A 20,136-nucleotide genomic window follows, 5' to 3' on the forward strand; every position below is an offset into this window, starting at 1 on the left:
TATTGTTTATTTGAATTCCTCACAGATTTATTTTTAAGTTGTTTCTTTTTTAGTCTAGTTTGCATTTGCTTGTAAAGTGACATTCTGACATTCCAGCCTTGTTCTCAGGACCTCATGCTGGCCTTCCGCTGAGACGAATGAAAAACACATTTTGGCCTAACCAAATCATACAGCTAGGTGCTGTACTTGTACAGTGACAACATCTTAATGTTTTTTTTTCTAGCTACAATAACTTTCATCTTTGATTTAAGTTGTTTCACAAATATATGACATTTACACTTAAAAGTGACAGCCAGGAAAAGCTATCAATTTTCCAGGCCTCAAAAGTATTCCTCTTAATTCTATAACGCCTAATTTCAAGGAACAATCTTTAAAAAGCAAATAAAATAGATAACTATTTGCAAATACTTTTCAACCTAGTCAATACACTGTATTCTCTCAATTTTGAGTTTGACATTACTGACATCATGTTACAACAAAAAATGCACCTAATTAAAGTGACTGAACCTTTCTTTCTCATTAAAAGAGCTCAGTGACACATAATCTGACTGGCACTAAAGTCAATTTCTTATGCACTAACTAATTAAAAAAGAAGTTATCAACTTATTACAAGCTCATTTTTTATGCAAAGAAAGCCCTTGATTTCAAGTTTTACTTTCTACGCCCATCTGTTCAGAATCAATATATTGTTAAGTGTTTTCTTTGTTTCAATATACTCCAGGCAAATTGCTAAAATAAGTTATTAATTGATTAAAACATGTACATGTAATTATCTAAAAGACAGGGGGATGAAAGAAAGTCTTATGAAACCGTAACTAAATGCAGATGTCTTGATGTGCTATCTTTGTTTGATTTTCTTAAGATCTGTTTTGACTCCTAAACCGCGGTGGACTTTTTCTTTGTTGGCTAAGATAAATTGTACATCATACGGCTGTTTTACAGCTGCAACATTTCATCTAATATATGAATCAAATCTCCAAGATGATATGATATGAATAGTAATTTAAGGTGTGCATTACATGCGTTAATATCATTTACGAGACACATTGATGACCTTTGACCTGAGAACCATGAAACAAGGTTTGAACCAGCCTCTGGAGAGGGGCTGAGAGAAATGATTGGAGCTTACGTCACATTAATGGATCTGATCTCACCGCAAAAGTGTTATCAGCAATGACATACTGGCCAAAAAGTACCAAAAAGCTGTTTCTTACCTCACTATAATTGGCATGATTACAGTCTTGATTACATTGGCAAATGGCATAGTGAGAGAACTGTTTCGGTGCTGTTGTCACCCAGTGACACACCACTAGACTAATTCTCACAGTCAACAACTTAAATGAGTCTATTTGTTGTTCTACACTGGGAAAGTACCATTTCTAATGGAAGGATAAGCACTAGGATTTTCATGCTTGAGACCAATTTAAGAGTCAAGACCAAGTACAGTCCAGGCTGTACCCTGGGTTGAGGCCTTTCTGCATGGAGTTTGTACGTTCTCCCCGTGCCTGCATGGGTTTTATCTGGGCACTCCGGTTTCCTCCCACATCTCAAAAACATGCATGGTATGCCGATTGTCAACTCCAAATTGCCCGTAGGTGTGATGGTTGTTCATCTATGTGTGCCCAGCGATTGGCTGGCAACCAGTTCAGGGTGTCCCCCGCCTACTGCCCGAAGTCAGCTGGCATAAGCTACCCCCGTGAGGACAAGCAGTTCAGAAAATGGATGGACGTTATTTGTCTTTCTGATGGAAATAACCTGAAAACCCGCCTGGGAACAATGGATGCCAGAGTAAACTTTAGGCCTAGGCTACAAAATTCCAACTACATCCACAAAAACAGACGTCATTAAAACAAACTAGTCCACCATCAAGTAATGAAAAAACCTTAGGGGTGGATAAATCAGGGATAGATCCATCCAGCTATTATCAACTGTTAAAAGGATTGGAATAGTAGCGTGACCAGGACTGTGTTACACTTGTTCATACTGTCGCTTTGCAGATTTATGGCCTATGGTTTGAATCTTGGCTAAGACAGTTCTGTGCAAAGTTGTATCTTCTTACTGTGCTTGATCCAAGCCAGCTTCCCCTGCAGTCAGTAAAATGCAGATAGTTTAATTCAAGACTAAATTGTTAAATCGATTATTTTTGATTATCCATGTTCAATACTGCTTATCCTGTTCAGGGTTGCCTATTTTTGCTGACTTTGGGAAAAAGTTGACCATACCCTGAACAGGTCACCACCAATCAGTAACATTTGCTCTCAAATTCATGCCCGCGTGAAGTGTAGTGTACATTATCAGTGACACTAAATTATTATTTATAAATGTAAATATTGAACGTGAATATTTGTCTCAATGATCATTTGCTGTTCTATTTTATCTTGAAAACTCAAAGCGAGGAAACACTGCTGATGCGTAAAACAAGCTACTTTGATGATCGCTTCCATTCATACCATCTCTTATCACACTTTTGACAGAGCCTTCTGTTGTTTAGCACATATTATTATATCAATAACTGTCCAAGGAGGGAGACGAAGCCTAGGGCTTGTAAAGAGCTCCACTCTGTTAGAGTAACCTCAAATTGCAGATGCACAAATAATGTTGGGTAGGCATCTGATCTAATTACATTCGAAACACTCTGTATTATAGTCACAGTTTCAAAGAAATAATTGGCAGAAATGGAGTAAAAAATGAATGACAGGTGCAGGCAAAAAAAAATAATCACAAATGCATCATCTATGCAAATAACAGGTGCAAAAATAGTAAAAAAGAGCACACTTATGAACAGCATATACATTCAGTAAAACAATTAATGAAGAAAAAAGACTGAATGGGAATAGGAAAAAAAAATAGCTCAAAGAAAATCTTGACTGAAGATTCATGCTGTCCATACTCTTCTTACTTTTTGTATCTAAGTCTAATACAGACTATACAAAGATATTTTCTCCACAGCCAGATAAAAGCGAAAATAATTAAAAATCTTTCCATGCTATGTACAGACTCATTTTTGTTAAACTTGTTCAGACTGAGGCAATGATGTATTTGTGCAGGATAAAATTGATGGGAAAAAATAGCAGGTCTGGGTAAACACCCTTTCTGGGAATAATTCAAATGAATTTATCACATTTTTAAAAAAAAATCTCCAGAAATTATATGTTTATACTTACAGTCGTGAGGTCCAAACCCCATGATCTCACCAAGAAATGTTGTACATTTTATTTTATGGGAACAGTTTGGAGAAAGATGCATTTTACTCTCGCATAACTCCGTCAGGTGTACAAAGCAACGCTTTGATAAGTGTAGTGTAGAGGAATTAGGAAACCCTGACATCAGTTTTGTTTCACTTTCTGCAAAAACATTGATTACCGGCAGCGGCTGATCTATTTGTCACGGTGTCGACATTGAATGATAGTGAACAACGAGACGACTAATCCTGGTGCCTCATCTGATGCAGACGGGGCAGATACCTGTTGTATCACACTTGTGACGATGCGATAAAGCCTCATTTCCCAACAAATATGTGTTGCTTGAATGTAGCAGGTGAACACACAGGCACAAATACACAAACAGGTCTAACACAGAATGCAAATTTCATGTCTCGGGGTCTGCGGTGTCATCATTGTCTAAATAGGCAGACTGTGTAGATCTGCCAAAAATACTTTATTACTTGGCCCAGGTCGTGACCTTTCCACAAAGTATTATGAAGACCGGCTTAGCTTTTATTGGTTTTATATTTTTTTTTTTCATCACCTTGACACTAAGAATTTCAGATTATGTGGTTTACCGAGGAAGGACATCAAGAGTGAAATGGAGGCAAAATTAATTTTTGTTGGCAACTGGCAAGCAATGAGGCTTTACAAGAAGCTTGCAAGTGCTACGGCCAAACTTCAGATCCAAAAGGGAAATCTGCTCTCAATTGTATGCACTGTTGTTTGCAATGAAGGGAGAAAGAAAGCCGAGAGACAGTCGCAGGAAAGAAAGCGCCATAAAGGTCCAAAAAGCATTTAAGGATTTTTAGTTAGCAAACTAAGAGGCAGACAGTCATCACTATGTATGACACCTCCGAGCCACTCACTCAACCTGTCATCTTGACTAAAAAAATGACCCTAGACACAATGGAGTTCGACTGTACCACTCTAGCAATTACTCAAAAATATAATATATATAAATATATCAAGTTTAATTCCTATTAAAAATCAAGTATGGTTTTTCTTTGGCACGCCAGGCTTCATATGTGCAGCATGCCTGCAGGTACAGTATATGCATTATAACATAATTTACCCAATATCCCTCATGGGATTAAATACTGTCTGTCTGTCCGTCCGTCCGTCCGTCCGTGTAATTCAGCACAAATTGTTTTGGTGGACTCCAAGTTAAGGTACACACACCACATACTGAGATGATTGTTACCACAGTATGAGCCCACATCTAAATCAGTACGATGATGGCTTTTATTGCGGATCTCAAATGGAAACACTAAAAGGCTCTATAAAAGTATCTCCTTGGGGAAGGTGTTTGTAGAGGATGCAATACTTCACCAAATAAGGACTGTGTTAAAAGACTGATGAAGACCACAAACAATATTATGGGTGGCGCCATGAAGTAGAGAGGAAGCGTTTGCTATTCATCTTCATTTTGTATAATTGAAAGAGGCAAACTGAAAACATAACAGACGTTGAGTCGTGAATTGCCATCGTTAATTGTCAGTTCTATTTAGAAGACCATGAATCATTGGAAGGATTATTTACGAACAAAGAATACTGCAGACCAAATGGCAACTTCTAAAAGCAAAGTACTAATTCAAAACTTGACAATTTTATGATTGTGTGAGCAAACGAGAAAAAAGACAAATGCATTTTCCCATGGGAGGGGTTTGAGAAATGTCTGTGGCCATTTAATTTATGTGGGTTGAATACCACACAGACTCACAAATATTGTTTGATACGCAAGTAATACTTTGATCTTCGATGAGACCGGAACTGTGAGTCAATTCTGTTCATAGAAACCATCAGTACAGTGCATTCATAATAGTGACTTTCTTAACCCCGCCTGACTTCCGACATCATCAGCTGAACATATAAAATTGTGCAGATGATTATATTCTCAGGCGACCACACTAAACGAGAAGCGTGTGTTTACCTTTTGTTAATGTTTCAACAGAGAGACGAGACATTGTAGATTATAGTATGTATAAAAAATGTGTATCGTCATTTGTCACTGGAATATTATTGTAACTTAACGCCACAATTGTTTAAACAAAAGTGTCACCACATCTAAAATTGAGTGTGCATCACTGTGAAGGAATTAGCTGAGCCAAAAACGTTGTAAATAAAGAATGGTTTGAAACCTTCCCAAAACAAAGAAATTAGATGATCCTGCAGCAAATTATCTCACAATTTTAATGTCTTACAGTTGCTATTGTAAATACTTGAATAAAGCAGAATGAGCATGTCATTTATTGAATAAAATGGGGAGGTGACTTATACACTTATGAGAGCCATATCCTGCATGTTAACAAAATATAGTTTAAAAAATGATTGATGGCTCAATACAACGTTTGAAGTTGGTTTTAGTCGGTGAATGGTGACCTCTAGAGGAGTAAGGGTCACATTACTCCTTACCACTGAACAAATAAAGTAGTAAAGATAAATTGCATCGTGTATAGCACAAAAGTGATTTGGGAGGCAAACATTAGGATATCCTGCGATTTCATAACTGTCCCATATACGCACCCACAACATTGACTAATTTTAATTAAAAAATGAAACAATACGCGGTGAATCTCAAAACAAATTGCTTTTATTTTGAAAGGGACAGTCATACATTGGTTATGTTATGGGCGGGGCTGAGACAAAAGGGGTCGGGAATCATCGCTGTCATTGCCCAATCATAGTGAGAGAAATGACGCCAACTCTTCCAGCCAGCTCTTGTTTGTAGCTCCGTTAGCTTTGTTAATAAGTTATTTGATAAAAATCGCCAGATTTATGCAGCACTGACCGTCCGAGAAAGGATATTTGCTGGCGATTTAAAAAAAAAAAAGAGAGAGAGTTTAATTATTTTAGTGTAATGTGATACTTTCGATTAGACGCTTATCGCGCGCGGGCATGTGTGATAAACCGCTTTGGGTTGTACGGACGGAGCTACCTGGCTGCCGTATGCAGCTGTCATCGCACCTAGCTCGTTAGCTTAGCCGCATAGGTGCGCTCAGAACCGTTCCTCCGGCAGTGCAGTCATCCAGCAGTCTTCGGAGTTCACAGTATTTCCACTTCTTGACGCTGATCCACTTCTTAAGACAAGGTCTGATCCTGCATTCTGTTGCGATCATGTGTTAGCCTGAAAACGCTGCCTTGCTGTTTTTTGTATACTTTGAAGTTCAGTTCGTCAGCTAGCATTCAGCTAGCCGCTGTCATTCAGTCAAAGACAATTACCTCATTTGCAAGCAGCGCTTCCATCGACAGACTGATTAAAACTAACGACATACGTTCTCTTGTGCTTTTATACACTTGTATCCAGAATTGTCGCTTTGGATAACACCTGGTGGGAATGAAGAAATTTTTTGACTCACGCCGGGAGCTGGTGAGCTCGGGGCCTGGTCCGGGAGCCGGCGGAGGAGGCGCCGGTTCCAGCGGCGGAGGCAGCTTCATCGGCGGGGTTTTTACCCTTGGACGACATCAAGTGACCATCGAAGAGATCGTGGCCGAAGGTGAACGGGCGTTAGATCACATTGAAATCATTTTGTACCCCGAGGTATTTAATTGTCAAACTAGTGTAAAGCAGGATTAATTTTGTAATCTCGTGTCCCACAGCAGTGTATGGTCATAGTGAAATGTTACATTTGCATTTTTTTTTAAACGCAACGATATCAAAGCTTGATAATTCACTCCTAGGGAAATGTGTTGGACTGACTTTCTAATCACTTTTAGAATGGTTTGTGTTTCTCTTATTGTGGGGGGACCATTTATTAGTGCATATGGATTATGTTTTTTTTTTGTTGTTGAGTTTTTTCCCATTTTTCTTTGCATTCAATTGTCATTTTACTCCTTAAAATAAGATAGAAAAGTTAATGCTGCTCTGGATTCCCTGGATTTCCTGGTTGCATATATTACTGGAGGCTGGGAGTAACTTGGTACAAAGGATATAAAGTGACTGACGTGCTGAGTCATTGGTAATTGGAAGCATAAACACCGGCCGGCCTCTACGTTTTCAAGCTTGCACATTCATGCTTGCGGTTTTGCTGCAGGGTGGCCCAAATAGTTGGAGTAATGTTGTTAACTATTGGTGCTGATTATAAAATTCATTTCTAACAATAATTTCCTGGGGTTTCACTAAACAGTTAAACAGGGTTGTTGTTTTCCATTACCCCAATGAGAGGAAGCCTTGTTGTGGTAGCCAAGAGGGCTTGTTACTGAATAATACATTTAAAATGACTGATTAATTTATCAGTGTTCTGGCAGCCGTCCAGCTGTCTGACCACTTTATGAATGGTCTGGTCATCTGACCACAAACGGCGATCCAAAGATAAACAAAGTAATGTCATCAAAACTATATATTTGCTGTAATTCATTTTGATGCAATTAATGGGAAATTGATGCCTATTAAATAAGAGTTATTACTTTTTTGAGAACGTTTTTAACTGAACACATTACTGTCCTTGATTTATTGGAATTGTGCATGCACTGACAGTTGTTAAAAAGCCTTTCAATACACAAAGTCTGTACGCTGCCTTGAGCTTCAAAAAATATTTTAGTATGGATGCAAATATTATACAGAGAGACTTGCTTGTAGTAGTAGTAGTACAGTAGTAGTAGTTTTGTTGTTGTGTGTGTGTGTGTCTTTCCATTTGATACACGGCATGTGTGTGTCTTGTGATGGTGTGCATAACTTGTGATGGTGTGCATAACGCCAATGATTTACTCCCTGATCTGTGAAGAAAAATTATTCACTCAGCTCAGAATCTGTAAAGAAAACACCAGGCCCCAAGCTCATCTGTCTTCAGTCGACAGGACAATGCCGCTTGTATCTTGTTTCATCATCACTGTGTAAACTTGCAGTAAAGTAGTTGTAAAGATGTGGAACATTCTAAAGCCTCGTCTATTATGGCCATGGCAAGTGGGACCAAATATTGTGCTTTTCATGGCTATGCCCAAAGGGTGCATTTTTGTTTTGTGAGCATTTTGTTGCGGGCGTATACATAATAACTCAGCGAGGAATAATCCTGACTGTTGGTTATGTCATTGGGCAGTGGCTATTTGTAGCTCTACTTAGTCTTTTGGCACTATCTTGAGAGGCGACCACAGCGAAATGGTGCTCAAGAAGCTTGCTGATCCTTCTAACTTCTTACAGCCATCTTAGATTAGACAGTAGGTCTTAAATTGTCTCAACTCTAACACACACACAAGCGTGTGTGTCTTGACAGGTGAAGAAATTGACAATAAAGCAGACTTTGGCTTTGAAGGTGTGGCTCTAGTATCTCATGCAAATTAATTCATTATTAGTGTTTTCCTCTTAAAATCTCAGATTTACACCATCTGTGAGACAAAATAATTGTAGACAAAGTGGATGAAACTGTATGAAAATTTCACAATATTGTGAGCAGAATTAATATTTATCCTGTTACGATAAAAAAGAAAAAGCTATAAGCTGACTAACTGTATATGGTCGACTAATTTCTTAAATTGGTTGAGCAGGCTCATGTACGTTTGCTTGTTTGGGGCACTGGGAACAGTCAGCATTCTGTTTACTATTAGGTGAAAATCTCTAATGAAAGAAAATTCAATGTGACGTAACATGGCCCAAATGTGCTGTGATCTGTGGTGAATAGTATTTGATGTCACATCGTTCCATCTCTTTGCAGGAGGTTTTGCCATTGTTTTTTTGGTGCGAACAAATCAGGGTCAGCGGTGTGCTCTAAAGCGGATGTACGTTAACAATGAACATGATCTACAAATCTGCAAACTGGAAATACAGATTATGGTAAGTAACAAAAAAATGAAAAGATTGTAATTTTTTTGATGTCTTAACATTGTGAAGGTAACTGTTTCCCTGTTTGTTTATTGATGTAGCGTGACCTTGTGGGTCAGAAAAACATAGTTGGGTATCTGGATTCCAGCATAGCTGCAGTTGGAGCCGGTGACGTGTGGGAGGTCCTAATCTTAATGGACTTCTGTCGAGGTAAATTTGCCTACCATGATTTCTGTCTGTGGCTGTTAGCAAAAATACCAAGCACATTTCCCAACCTCACGATAAAAGATCATTTACATTATTAATGTTACATTCAAAGAAATAAAATTAGCATTTCAGTCCTTTGCTTTCATAAAAAGTCCTCAGCTCAGTGTTACCGAGGCACTAGCTGATGTTTCAGCATCTGTCAAATTCATTTTGTAGGTGGACAGGTGGTCAACCTGATGAACCAACGCTTACAGACCGGCTTCACGGAGGCAGAGGTGTTGCAGATCTTTTGCGATACGTGTGAGGCTGTTGCTCGTCTGCACCAGTGCAAGACTCCAATCATTCATAGAGACCTCAAGGCGAGTTCCAAGATTCCAAAGTTAATTTGGTTGCCGCTTTTGTGTCATAGCATCGGAGGTAATTGATTGTGTTCTTGCTGCCTAGGTGGAAAATATTCTTCTGCATGACCAGGGGCATTATGTACTGTGTGACTTTGGAAGTGCTACAAACCATTTCCAAGACCCACAGACAGAGGGGGTACCTGTCGTTGAGGAGGAGATCAAAAAGTTGGTCTCCATGCCTTTTGCCTTGACACTTGTTGTGTTGTGCTTAAGTATTAAGTATGTGTATGGCTCTCTACACACCAGGTACACTACCTTATCATACCGTGCTCCAGAGATGGTCAACCTCTATGGTGGTAAAGTCATCACAACAAAGGCGGATATATGGGTGAGCTGTTTGGCTTCCATGATGATAGAAGTGTAGAAGTGTAAACTCCGCCACGTTAACTTGTGTTTTTGGAATGGTGTGCGCAGGCTATGGGATGCCTCCTCTATAAACTATGCTACTTCACGCTTCCTTTCGGGGAGAGCCAAGTTGCTATCTGTGATGGCAGTTTCACTATTCCAGACAATTCACGTTACTCCCAAGATATGCACTGTCTCATCAGTAAGCAGCGTTTGTTTTCATTTCCTAGTTGTTTTCTATGTCAAATGGAGTTGCAGGTTCGCTATGTTAAAATAATTTCTCCAATGCCGCAGTACTGTGCCAATATTAGAATGCAAGCTTAATTTATGGAATAGCCTCTATTAAGCCATATATACATATTCAGGTCAAACTGGAAGTCTGTTTTCTTAAAAAATATGTGAGTGTGCAGTTTCGGTGCAAGTGGGAAGGAAAATATTTATGTTACGGGAAGCTGAGGATCCCCCATGTGGATTTTTCAGGATATATACTGGAACCCGACCCCGACATGAGGCCAGACATCTATCAAGTATCATACTTTGCCTTTAAAATGAATCGGCGAGAGTGTCCGGTTCCAAATTTACATGTAAGTTCAGAGTGAATAAAATTCTGACTTGGAGCTCCACTTGCTATATGTCAGCACATTCTAGTTCCCAGACAAATAAAAACTGCTGACGGTTTTACGTTCCTTCATTTTTTATGTTGGACATATGTACTTGAATGTTCATTTTTTTGTTGGTTTTGAGTGAATTGAATTGACAAATGTTATAATTCCCTTTCTTCTCACCCCTTCAGAATTCACCTATTCCTGCGAAACTTCCCGAGCCTATCAAAGCCAGTGAAGCAGTGGTCAAAAAAAGTCAAACCAAAGCCAGGTGAGAGACAAGCCAAAATTGGTGATGATTTCTGTTCAAATGAATTGAAACACTGCAATGTATTGCAATTATATCTTCCATCACTTTAGGATCACAGACCCCATTCCTACCACGGAAACCTCAATAGCACCTCGACAAAGACCTAAGGCTGGCCAGACCCAACCGCAGCCTATATCAGGCATTCTTCCCATCCAAGCAGGTCTGACCCCACGCAAGAGGCCCAGTGTATCAGCTGCAGCGCCCCAGTCCATAGGTATGAGCTCCTTTGATCACTTTACATGTCACAGCTGAAACTCTGTCCTATTTTCATTTGGTGATAAGTAAACGTTAACATTGGACTTTTCTAGGTGTTGGTATCAGTGTCCCACCTTCAGCTGCGGGTGCCCTCCAGACTTCTCAACAGGTTCCTGCTCCCACGCAGGCTTCACTGCAGCCATTGCAGACCACCAACATTCAGCCTCAAGTCCCGCCGCAACCTCAGCAGCTCCTCATGAAACAGCAACAACCTTCCGCTTTGTTACAGCTTCAGAATACCCAGCAGGTGGGCATCGCAGCAAAAGCGAAAGAATACAACTAAAAGGTTCGATCGACCACTGGTCAGGTTTCAAATATTAATCTCATATAATTGTGTCTAAAAAGGCATGCAAACTGAAAACCCACAGTATCTTGGGAAGTGCAGTTGACCACCTTAGCCTCTGCAGCATGACTTTCGATGTCCCTAACTGCAGGCAGAAATGCAGTATTGAAAGTATGAGTAGAAATGAATGAAAGGACAAATATGACTCAAATGCAGTCGTATGCCTGCGTGGAGTCATCTGGCACAGCGCTTTGACCACCAAGTCCAGCATACTGTCACTGCGACAGCCACTCTGCTGCAGTGCAAAGCTAAGCCTGATTTTCCTGCTCTCGCACTGCACCAGCAACAGCAGCATGAATTCCAAGAAAGTCCAGCTCTCCTTCTCACCCCCATACCCGAGTGTTCCGTCATTGGGCCAGCTGCTGACCCAGATGTGGTAACTTCTTGCTAATAGTGCCGTCTGCTGCTGATTTGATTGAACAAGGGTCCCTTCTTCCTTTATTGTTCTCTCTATCCAATCAGTGTACTTACCGACTCTGCTTGACCCTGAAAGTGGGCAAACTTAATGTCTTGGCTTTTATTGTCCGACAAACCTCAAATTTTTTTTTTTTGTCTCCCTGGTTTCTCTTCAATCACTGGACCTTGATTCTTTTAGTGTGGGAATTGTTTGTTTCTTCAAAATCATGTAGATACCTTTTATATTCATCCCTCATTGTCCCTGCCCAACACAGACAACTGGAAGGGGGAACAAAATCGGCTCCCTGACACCCCCATCGTCACCCAAGCTGACGGCCAAGAGTGGTCATCGCCGCATCCTGAGCGACGTCACTCACAGTACCATCTTCGGGGTCCCCATCAGCAAGTCCACCCAGCTCCTGCAGGCAGCCGCAGCTGAGGCCAGCCTCAACAAATCCAAGTGAGCAGAATGAGCTCCCCTCAGTGATGTGAGGAGCGACTGTCCTTTCATGACGCCGCAATAGAAAGTCCTTTCAGATGACACCACCAGCGTGGAGTAAAAGCAAATCTTCTACATCCAACAGAATCCTGCTAGAGAAGAATCCCTTTGTTCACACATTTTGTTTGCATTCATGACTAAAAACATGGTAACGGCTTTCTTCCTGATGTGTAGATCGGCCAGCACGACTCCTTCTGGCTCCCCATGCTCGTCCCAGCAGACTGTATATCACCCATCTGATGCTGACACCCAATCTGCCCTTATTACAATCAACACTCAGCCCAGTTGGAACCCCTTTGGTGACGATAATTTCTCGAAGCTGACTGCTGAGGAGCTGCTTAACAAAGACTTTGCAAAGCTTGCTGAAAGTAAGTGCAGGATTGTATGTACTCTGCGCCGCAACTAACGATTTGTTTAATAATGTTTTGATTATTGTCAATCGTTGAATCGGATTAATTTTTTTTTTAGTTTTCATTACTTTATTCAAAAATAGAACTTTTTGTCAAATGAATAGTACAGGAAATAGACCATTTTGATTCAGTTAATGCGCTGCGCCAAAACATTTTGGAATATAGGCAAAAATGGTTTTCAAAGTAAAAGGAAAACTTTAATTTGGATTCAACACAAAGATAATCAGTCCCCTTTCGTGGAGAATGACAGAAATAGGCTAATGAGGATTTGGGCAATTTTAAATAAAAACGAAGCTATTTAAACAATTCATTGACTCAATTAATTTAATAATCGATTTAATCGTAGCACCGTTGTAGTGTGTATTAATACACAGACAAGCAAGAGAGTTGTGAAATACAAAAATAAACTTTTTTCTTTTTTGCACACAGCTGCTCCAGAGAAGTCCAGGGGTGACTGTATCATTCATGGGCTCAATTCATTTGCTGGTAAGAGTTGTTGTTGTTTTTTTTTCTTTCATGCATTTACGTTTTTATTCACCATTTAGTCTTGAAATGAAAGATCTTGTACTTTATTTAAGGAAGTTTGCCAACATCAAAATTGCAACGAGAGCTGTTTTAAGGAGCCTACCTTAGTTGACATAAGTTAGCTGCTGCACAGTGACTCCTTGTCAGTTGCCATGAATAGTCTGTGGCCTACAGCTTGATCGCATCTCATTTGCAGATCTGTGCTTTTACTCTCACGCAGTACAGCGGAACAAACACGCCTTTGTTAATTGGATTTCCTTACTGCTGGAGATCTGTGTTCATAATTCAATGAGCCCAGGCAGTCAGTCGTTTACGTCCACTTTTTCTTTGGTTATTCATTATTATTATTATTTTCTATAGTATTTTGCAGTGATGTTTTGTTATTGTATGATAATAGTGTGTTTTATCTCCCTTACAATCCTTTATTTGATGAAATATAATGTGCACATTATGTATTTAGTAACGCCTACTTTATTGTCTTTGCAACGACTTGTATTGGGATGTGTGCAAGTGTACCTAATGATAGGACCAATGTGTGCAGTTTTAGATTCTCTCGACTGGATTTTCACTTTCTGATGTTAGCATTAGCATTTCAACAATGTTCTTTCCTTTAGAGAAGGGAGTTAAGGGTCACATCTGCTGTGCCATTATCTGAGTCAACACATTCCTTCTCTAAGACCACCCCCCCCCCCCCAAAAAAAACACACACCAATTTTTACTGTTGTGGTTTCTCGTAAGTATGAATGAGTGCTGTGAGATTTTTGCCTTGTGCATGGGCCACATTTGAATATACTTAGGTAAATGATGCTCTGTGTGCTTTTGGAAACTTTAGCTCTGTCTCATGAGTTGTTAAGTTTGGCAGGGCCCTCTCTGTGCAGTGTTTGTTTAGCTTAATGCTTGCTGATGGATTTCCAAAGGTTGTCTTCGTCCGATTATTTATACTACATGATACAGATGGCCATAGTTTTGCTCGGAGTGTGTTGCCTTATTCACCGGAACTACATCATTAACACATTGGACATGGGCATGGTCTTTATTAATACAGAAGGCATGCATTGTATCATAATGAGTCAAAAAGCTTGGTTTTTGGTCAGATGGACCGCTGCTTGAATTCCTAACATGGCTTGACCGTCTATACTTTCTTTTCCACACACACTTATTGGAAACTCCTCCTATTGCCCTTTTCTGACCCCTTGTCTTGTTCTATTTGTCCTTCAATTGTCTCTCTCCATCACTTAGACAACTTGATTGATCATGGACAGAAGTCTCATGAAACCTCTCTTCTGCACCCTGACCTTTTAACCCTGACTGAGCCTTTGAGCACAAATTCTGGTACTGGTACTGCCTTTGTTGATTTTGAGGAAATGGTTGTATTCCCCTGTGTTTTCTCCTCTCCTACATTCACTTGTTAACGTTCATCTAGCAAAGACAGAGATGTGTGTGGATTCACTGATTCCTGGCTTTGAAGCCCCTCAAGTCCAGCGCCACTCGGGCCAGTCAGAGCTCCCCTCTGCCAGCATGCCAGGTTAGCATTGTTGGTCTCAGTATAGGCGAGTTCACAGAACGGAATATATTTTGATTTTTTTTTTTTCTTTTTCTTATGGTCACAGTTTGACTGAATCTTACTTTTTGTTTCTTGGACTGGAAGCACTAATGTAATACTGTATATTTTCTCCGCTCATATGATTTCGAAAAAGGAATTTGAATGTACCTGTGTCATGATCAAATGGTTGCCATTGTAAAATATTTCTTGCCTTGTAGGCAAAGTTTATTAACTGACATTCGTAACATTAGTCGTAGCAGTGAACAATTGTTAAATGAAGACGACACCTGCATTCTTCTGATGTCAGCTCACGTTCCAACATGGCACAGGAATTAAAAGTAGTTCATCAAAGTTATGTTAAATTGTTACATAAAATGCACCGAAAAGGTCACCGCAATTTTTTGCCTAAGGAAAGCACCACTTGGATGAGAAATGTTTCACAAAACATTTCAAACATTGACGAGTGCCGGATTGTCAAGCGTGTTCCTTATCCATTGCACTCGGCTGCGTAAACTTTCACCCCACTCTTCAACTTTGACCCCTTCTCAACATGAGTTTGCATTCTTGCTGTGACCTAGACTCTTTAACTGGGAAGGACTCTCTGCTGGGCTGCCATCTTCTATCTCATACTTCTCCTCACGGAACGCAGAATGTTTCTGCTACTTCCTCCTATCACTCCTCTGCTCCTCTTGGCTCCTGCTCCGCACCCTGTCTGGAGGAGTTGCATCCTTCTCAGACATCTGCTGGTAAGCTCTTGCTCTTTTGCAGCACTTCTTGGCCAGTGTAAAATGTACTAATTCTAACCTAACCCTAACTGATCCCAGACATTAGTAAAACTGCGTTATCTTGTTAGTCGCCCCTCCCTTTTTTGTTCTCTTTTGCTTTGGCTGAATTAACGGCTTTCCCCTCACATCTGCTTTTGCGTCACTTCCTCTTCTTTTGCTACAGACTCCTCCTCTTTCCTCATGTCGCAAGGAGAGAAAGGGAATAATGACGAGTTTGACCCTATTCCCGTGCTCATTTCCAGAACCTCAAGCCAAGGTAAGAAGGACAGAATCGTGAGATGAGCCCTCGCATCTGCTGTCAGCAGGACCAATTCCGAGCCCCTCTCCCCGAACTTAGCCCCCTTTCCTCTGTGACTCGTGATGTGGGCAGTCTTGCCAGTCAAACGCTCATATTAGAACGTGTGAAACTCCACCCCGCAGGGTTTGGCTTCTGTTATCTCAAAAGTCCCCCACCCCATGATAACTTGGTGCTCCTTTTACTCTCCACTGTGTTGATGCAGCCATATTAAGATTATCCCAGCTCACTCTCTGCTTCTTTCTCTTTTCCCGCCCCCCTCATTCATGCACCCCTCTGCTCTGAACATCCTCATCCACTCATCCCTCTTATTTCTTTTGTTCATACAATCTCATTACATATGACTTATGTTTGGCTCAACACCTCCCTCGGCTCTTCCATGTACATTTCTGTGTCTTGTCTCTCTCTTTCTTTCTCTGACATGTTTCAGGTGGTCATTCGCGCAACAACAGTGGCAGTTCAGAGTCCAGCCTTCCCAACTTGGCCCGCTCCCTCCTACTGGTGGATCAGCTCATCGACCTCTAGTGGGAGAGGTCAAGGGGGAAGTGTGCAACCTTAACGTTAGGACAGGGGAGGAGGGTCAGAGAGGTTGAAAATGTAGCATCTTATAAAGTGAAAGAGAGGACTTGGCATAGACTTGTTCACCTAAGCCCCGATAGGCTGTTTCCATAAAGCTCTGCTCTGCACCCATCAATGCTTAAGCATATCTTCTGCCACTAACCTGGCGACACCATGGCCCTCCTCATGCTTTCCCCCATAATCGCTCATTTAACGTGCGGCCATGGTGGTCTACTCTCATTTCGTGTTGAACTGCTCTATGATGGTTGCTTTGCTTTCCCGTTGCCTGTGTGTGTTGATTGAGGGTTGAAGCTTTATTTGAAACCAGTCGAAGCCTCCTAACTGGAAAAACAAACACCCGGAATACACAAACATACGTATTCTTCAAAAACAACAATATATGTCCGACGGTATAGAATGAGTTAAGATAGAAAGGCCAAAGTAATAGAATAATGACACTGACATGATGATGTGCATTTCTTTAAAGATAGCCTTCATGGCCTTGTCAAACTAAAAGAAAAGACAACTCTCCGCTCAGTTGTTTACATGTGCTCCTGTTTGATGCTTAGAACTGATATCCACCTCAAGCACTTGCCCGTTTTCATAGGCCGCAAGGTCTCAAACTGTCACTCCATCAAATACACCAAATTTGCTCTTGTTCAGAAAACTAACAAAATAAAGAGTTAAGTTCCCTGCTTTTGTCTGTAAACCTAATTTCTGAGTGTGTCATATGTAACTGCATCATATCTGTGCTCTGGAGCGAACGTATAAATGTGATATATGTAAATTGTAAAGGGACATACAAAGACCGGAGTCTATTTATTGTATAAATGCTAAGATTTCGGCCTTTTCGCCTGTCTCTTATCATGTCTCGTTATTGCTTTAAAACATCACAGTAGACCAATATTTCCAACCCACTGAATGTTTTTTTTTTATTTTTATTTTATTTTTTTTATGACAAGAGCATCTGTTTGAGTGGATACATTAAATGGACCTGAGCTTTAAGTTGTAAGCCAACTTTGTTCTGTCATAATCAATGTGTCACTTCAGACACTGAATTGACACTTTCCTCACAATTGCTTGGTGAACACAAATTGCACTCGTGCAATCTTGTGGTTTGAGTTGTGATGAAGACAAATAACAAATCAGGTAGCATTTCTCTTTTAACTCCTCGGTGAGAGCCGCCTGTTAACAGCCGCTGTCGACACTGCTGAGGTAAGAGTGAACTGCGCGTTCCTCTGTGCTCGTCTTGTCTAACCGCGCCTCCCTCTGCTGCCAAGGCACCGACATTCCTTGTTTCCGCTGACTCAAATGTTCACATCTGTTTGAAATGTGGAAAGCAAGTTAGGGAAACAAGGCTGCTCCATGTTGTGACAATGTTGTAGAATGTCTCGTCAGTGTCATGATGCTTCCTCACTTAGCGTTTATCCTACGTACACCTGACCTGAATGTGAGCTTCTTCAAGCAATTTTAGATAAACTTGTTCCTTTTCTGTTCTGTACAGATGTGCAGCTGGACAGGAACGGCTACTCCATGCTCGGCCAAGAAGGGGGCGACAGCGAAACTGTGGGCGATTGTGCACCAAACGACGGATGTGATGACTCCAGTGATGAAGACCAGGAGAAAGTAACCTGTCAAGAAGAGCAGAAGAACTTCGGGGGTGCCACCGAGGGTCGTACTTCAGCCCACGACCTAAGCGGCTCCAGACCGCTGCTATTTGACTCCGAGGAGGACGAAGAGCAGGAAAGCCAACCGACGCCAGCTTCCTGTGTGGTATCATCTGCTGTGACCTTCCATCCACCTGCACCCGCCGCCGTTGCCCAGAATCATTCCCTGCTTGATCCCGGGCCAGCCAGCATCTTCTCAAAAGCTCCTTTTCGCCTCACGCAGCAAGAACAGGGCGACGTGTTTGCCAACGCGCCATTTCCAAGCGGCCCGTTGGCAACCCAACAGCGGCTGGATGTGTTCTCCCAGGCTCCGTTTGCGAAAAGAAAGGAGGCCGCACCACCTCCGTACCCTCACGGGGCAGCTGTGATACCTGAACAAGGTGCGTTGGGACAGACTGCACCACATCCGTTCCGTCCGCAAGCGCTAGCCAAATATTCCCGCCACTTTGAGGGAACGGTGACCCAGCAGCATGAGGGCCCTTTTAAAGTGAGCAATGAAACTGGTGCACACACTGCTGACCCCTTTGTCTGTGCGCCATTTCACCTCAAAGCCCCCCAGGAAAAGCCCTGATGACAAGTGCTGCAGCTGGACTGCAGGCCTGCAATGTACTCTTAAATGACATTATGCAAGTCTTTCACCTTGAAACAACTGGTTCGGGGCTGCTGATGCATGTGATTTCTTGCATTTCACCAAACGAGTAGAGAAAAGCACATGCATGCGAGAATGCGAACTGCGACCTTTTCCACGTCCCACTCAAGTGTTTCTGTGCCTAAACCTGAGCAGACCTTAGCATCACCAACACATCAAATGCTTATGTTTGAAAATGGAGGCTGTTCCCATTGGCACTATAACAGCAAGTACCGTACAGTGTAGACTATTGGGTTATTAGACCATATCGGACCGCTGCCCCTCGGAAAACCAAAATGTCCATTTTTGTGACATGTTTACATACCTTTTTCCCTCCAATCACAAGTGTTGTGCAATTGCCATTAATGTCAGCAGAGCTGTTGCTTTAATCATCTCAAATTAGTCCCCACTGACATTCCTTGACTTCCGTATCCTGTTCTCAATCTTGGTACGGCCATCTAAAAAAAGACAGCAGGGTGGTCAAGCATGTGTTTTCTTGCCTACCTCACAGTGGCCTCCTTTGTCTTTTTGTCCGGTTGAATTCAAGCTGATTATATTAGGCTGCATCTTTTGTCTCTAGTTCTTTAAGTCACTGACCCCGTCGCTGCTGAAAACGTAACATGCTGTATGTGGCCAATCCATGTCGCGTAAGGACCTTTACATACTTGTTAGAAATAGACTCCATTATTACCTAAACACTGGACACTATTCAATATACTTGCTTGTTCAAAATAAACCTACTGCATTTACTTAAGCACATTCAACACCAAGTACAATATCTGCAATATGCATTGTGCACAACTCCTATTCACCATTACCTCTTATGTCCCCAAGTATGCAGTGTACAATTTACAAGTAACTCCTGCAATTAATGTGTTTCATATGTCATTGAAATACTCAATTAATAGCATTTATTGGTCAGGGATTGGAAAACTGCGGTAGTAGGAAAAATCGGTGGCCTATTAAAAACAGTTGAATACTGTTTTGTTGTTGCTGTAGTCTGTCAAGTCATGGAGCGCTTTGGATTTCATCATAGCACTTTTTTGTCAAACCAGTTGAACCCAAAGTTGAATGAAAATGTTTGATCAGTTATAAATGTTTTCTTTTCTATTTGAATGTAATGCAACTGGAAAGTGCATTTTGACATGTTTGAAGCTGCAGATTTCAACAGCTGACTTACTGTTTTTGGAGGAAAAATGCTTGAAATACATCACAGCCTGCCTTTGTTGTCCTGAAAAACATTAAATTGAATGTAAATAACACTTGTAATTTGTTCATTTTGAAACTGTGCCTATTTAGATCAAACTAGGGAAATATGATGCAGATGTGATATCCTAAGATATCAGCAAATTATTGAACCATTTTTATACAGCTCCAGACTTTAACTTCAAAAAAAAGATCGAAGCAAT

General features: G+C 41.1%; 1 protein-coding gene across 12 annotated transcripts; it reads left to right on the forward strand.

Annotated features, from left to right (window-relative positions):
• The first annotated feature begins 5,884 nt into the window (after positions 1-5,884).
• Positions 5,885-19,987, forward strand: LOC133153735 (AP2-associated protein kinase 1-like). 12 transcript variants are annotated; one of them, XM_061277790.1, is made up of 21 exons: positions 5,885-6,294; positions 6,511-6,700; positions 8,852-8,970; positions 9,060-9,168; positions 9,382-9,524; positions 9,610-9,731; positions 9,813-9,894; positions 9,981-10,113; positions 10,392-10,495; positions 10,705-10,784; positions 10,874-11,037; positions 11,132-11,325; positions 11,705-11,797; positions 12,093-12,277; positions 12,491-12,684; positions 13,156-13,212; positions 14,491-14,583; positions 14,675-14,776; positions 15,373-15,540; positions 15,743-15,835; positions 17,937-19,987. In XM_061277790.1, the coding sequence occupies exons 2-21, from the start codon at positions 6,541-6,543 to the stop codon at positions 18,668-18,670; spliced, it is 3,129 nt and encodes a 1,042-aa protein (XP_061133774.1). In that variant the 5' UTR covers positions 5,885-6,294; positions 6,511-6,540; the 3' UTR covers positions 18,671-19,987. The 12 variants fall into 12 exon arrangements, with proteins under 12 accessions (XP_061133774.1, XP_061133775.1, XP_061133782.1 ...); XM_061277791.1 differs by having other exon boundaries at positions 11,711-11,797; XM_061277798.1 differs by lacking the exon at positions 17,937-19,987 and adding an exon at positions 16,305-17,437.
• The last annotated feature ends 149 nt before the right edge of the window (positions 19,988-20,136 follow it).

This window comes from Syngnathus typhle, linkage group LG5 (genome assembly GCF_033458585.1).
Source record: "Syngnathus typhle isolate RoL2023-S1 ecotype Sweden linkage group LG5, RoL_Styp_1.0, whole genome shotgun sequence".
NCBI lineage: Eukaryota > Metazoa > Chordata > Actinopteri > Syngnathiformes > Syngnathidae > Syngnathus > Syngnathus typhle.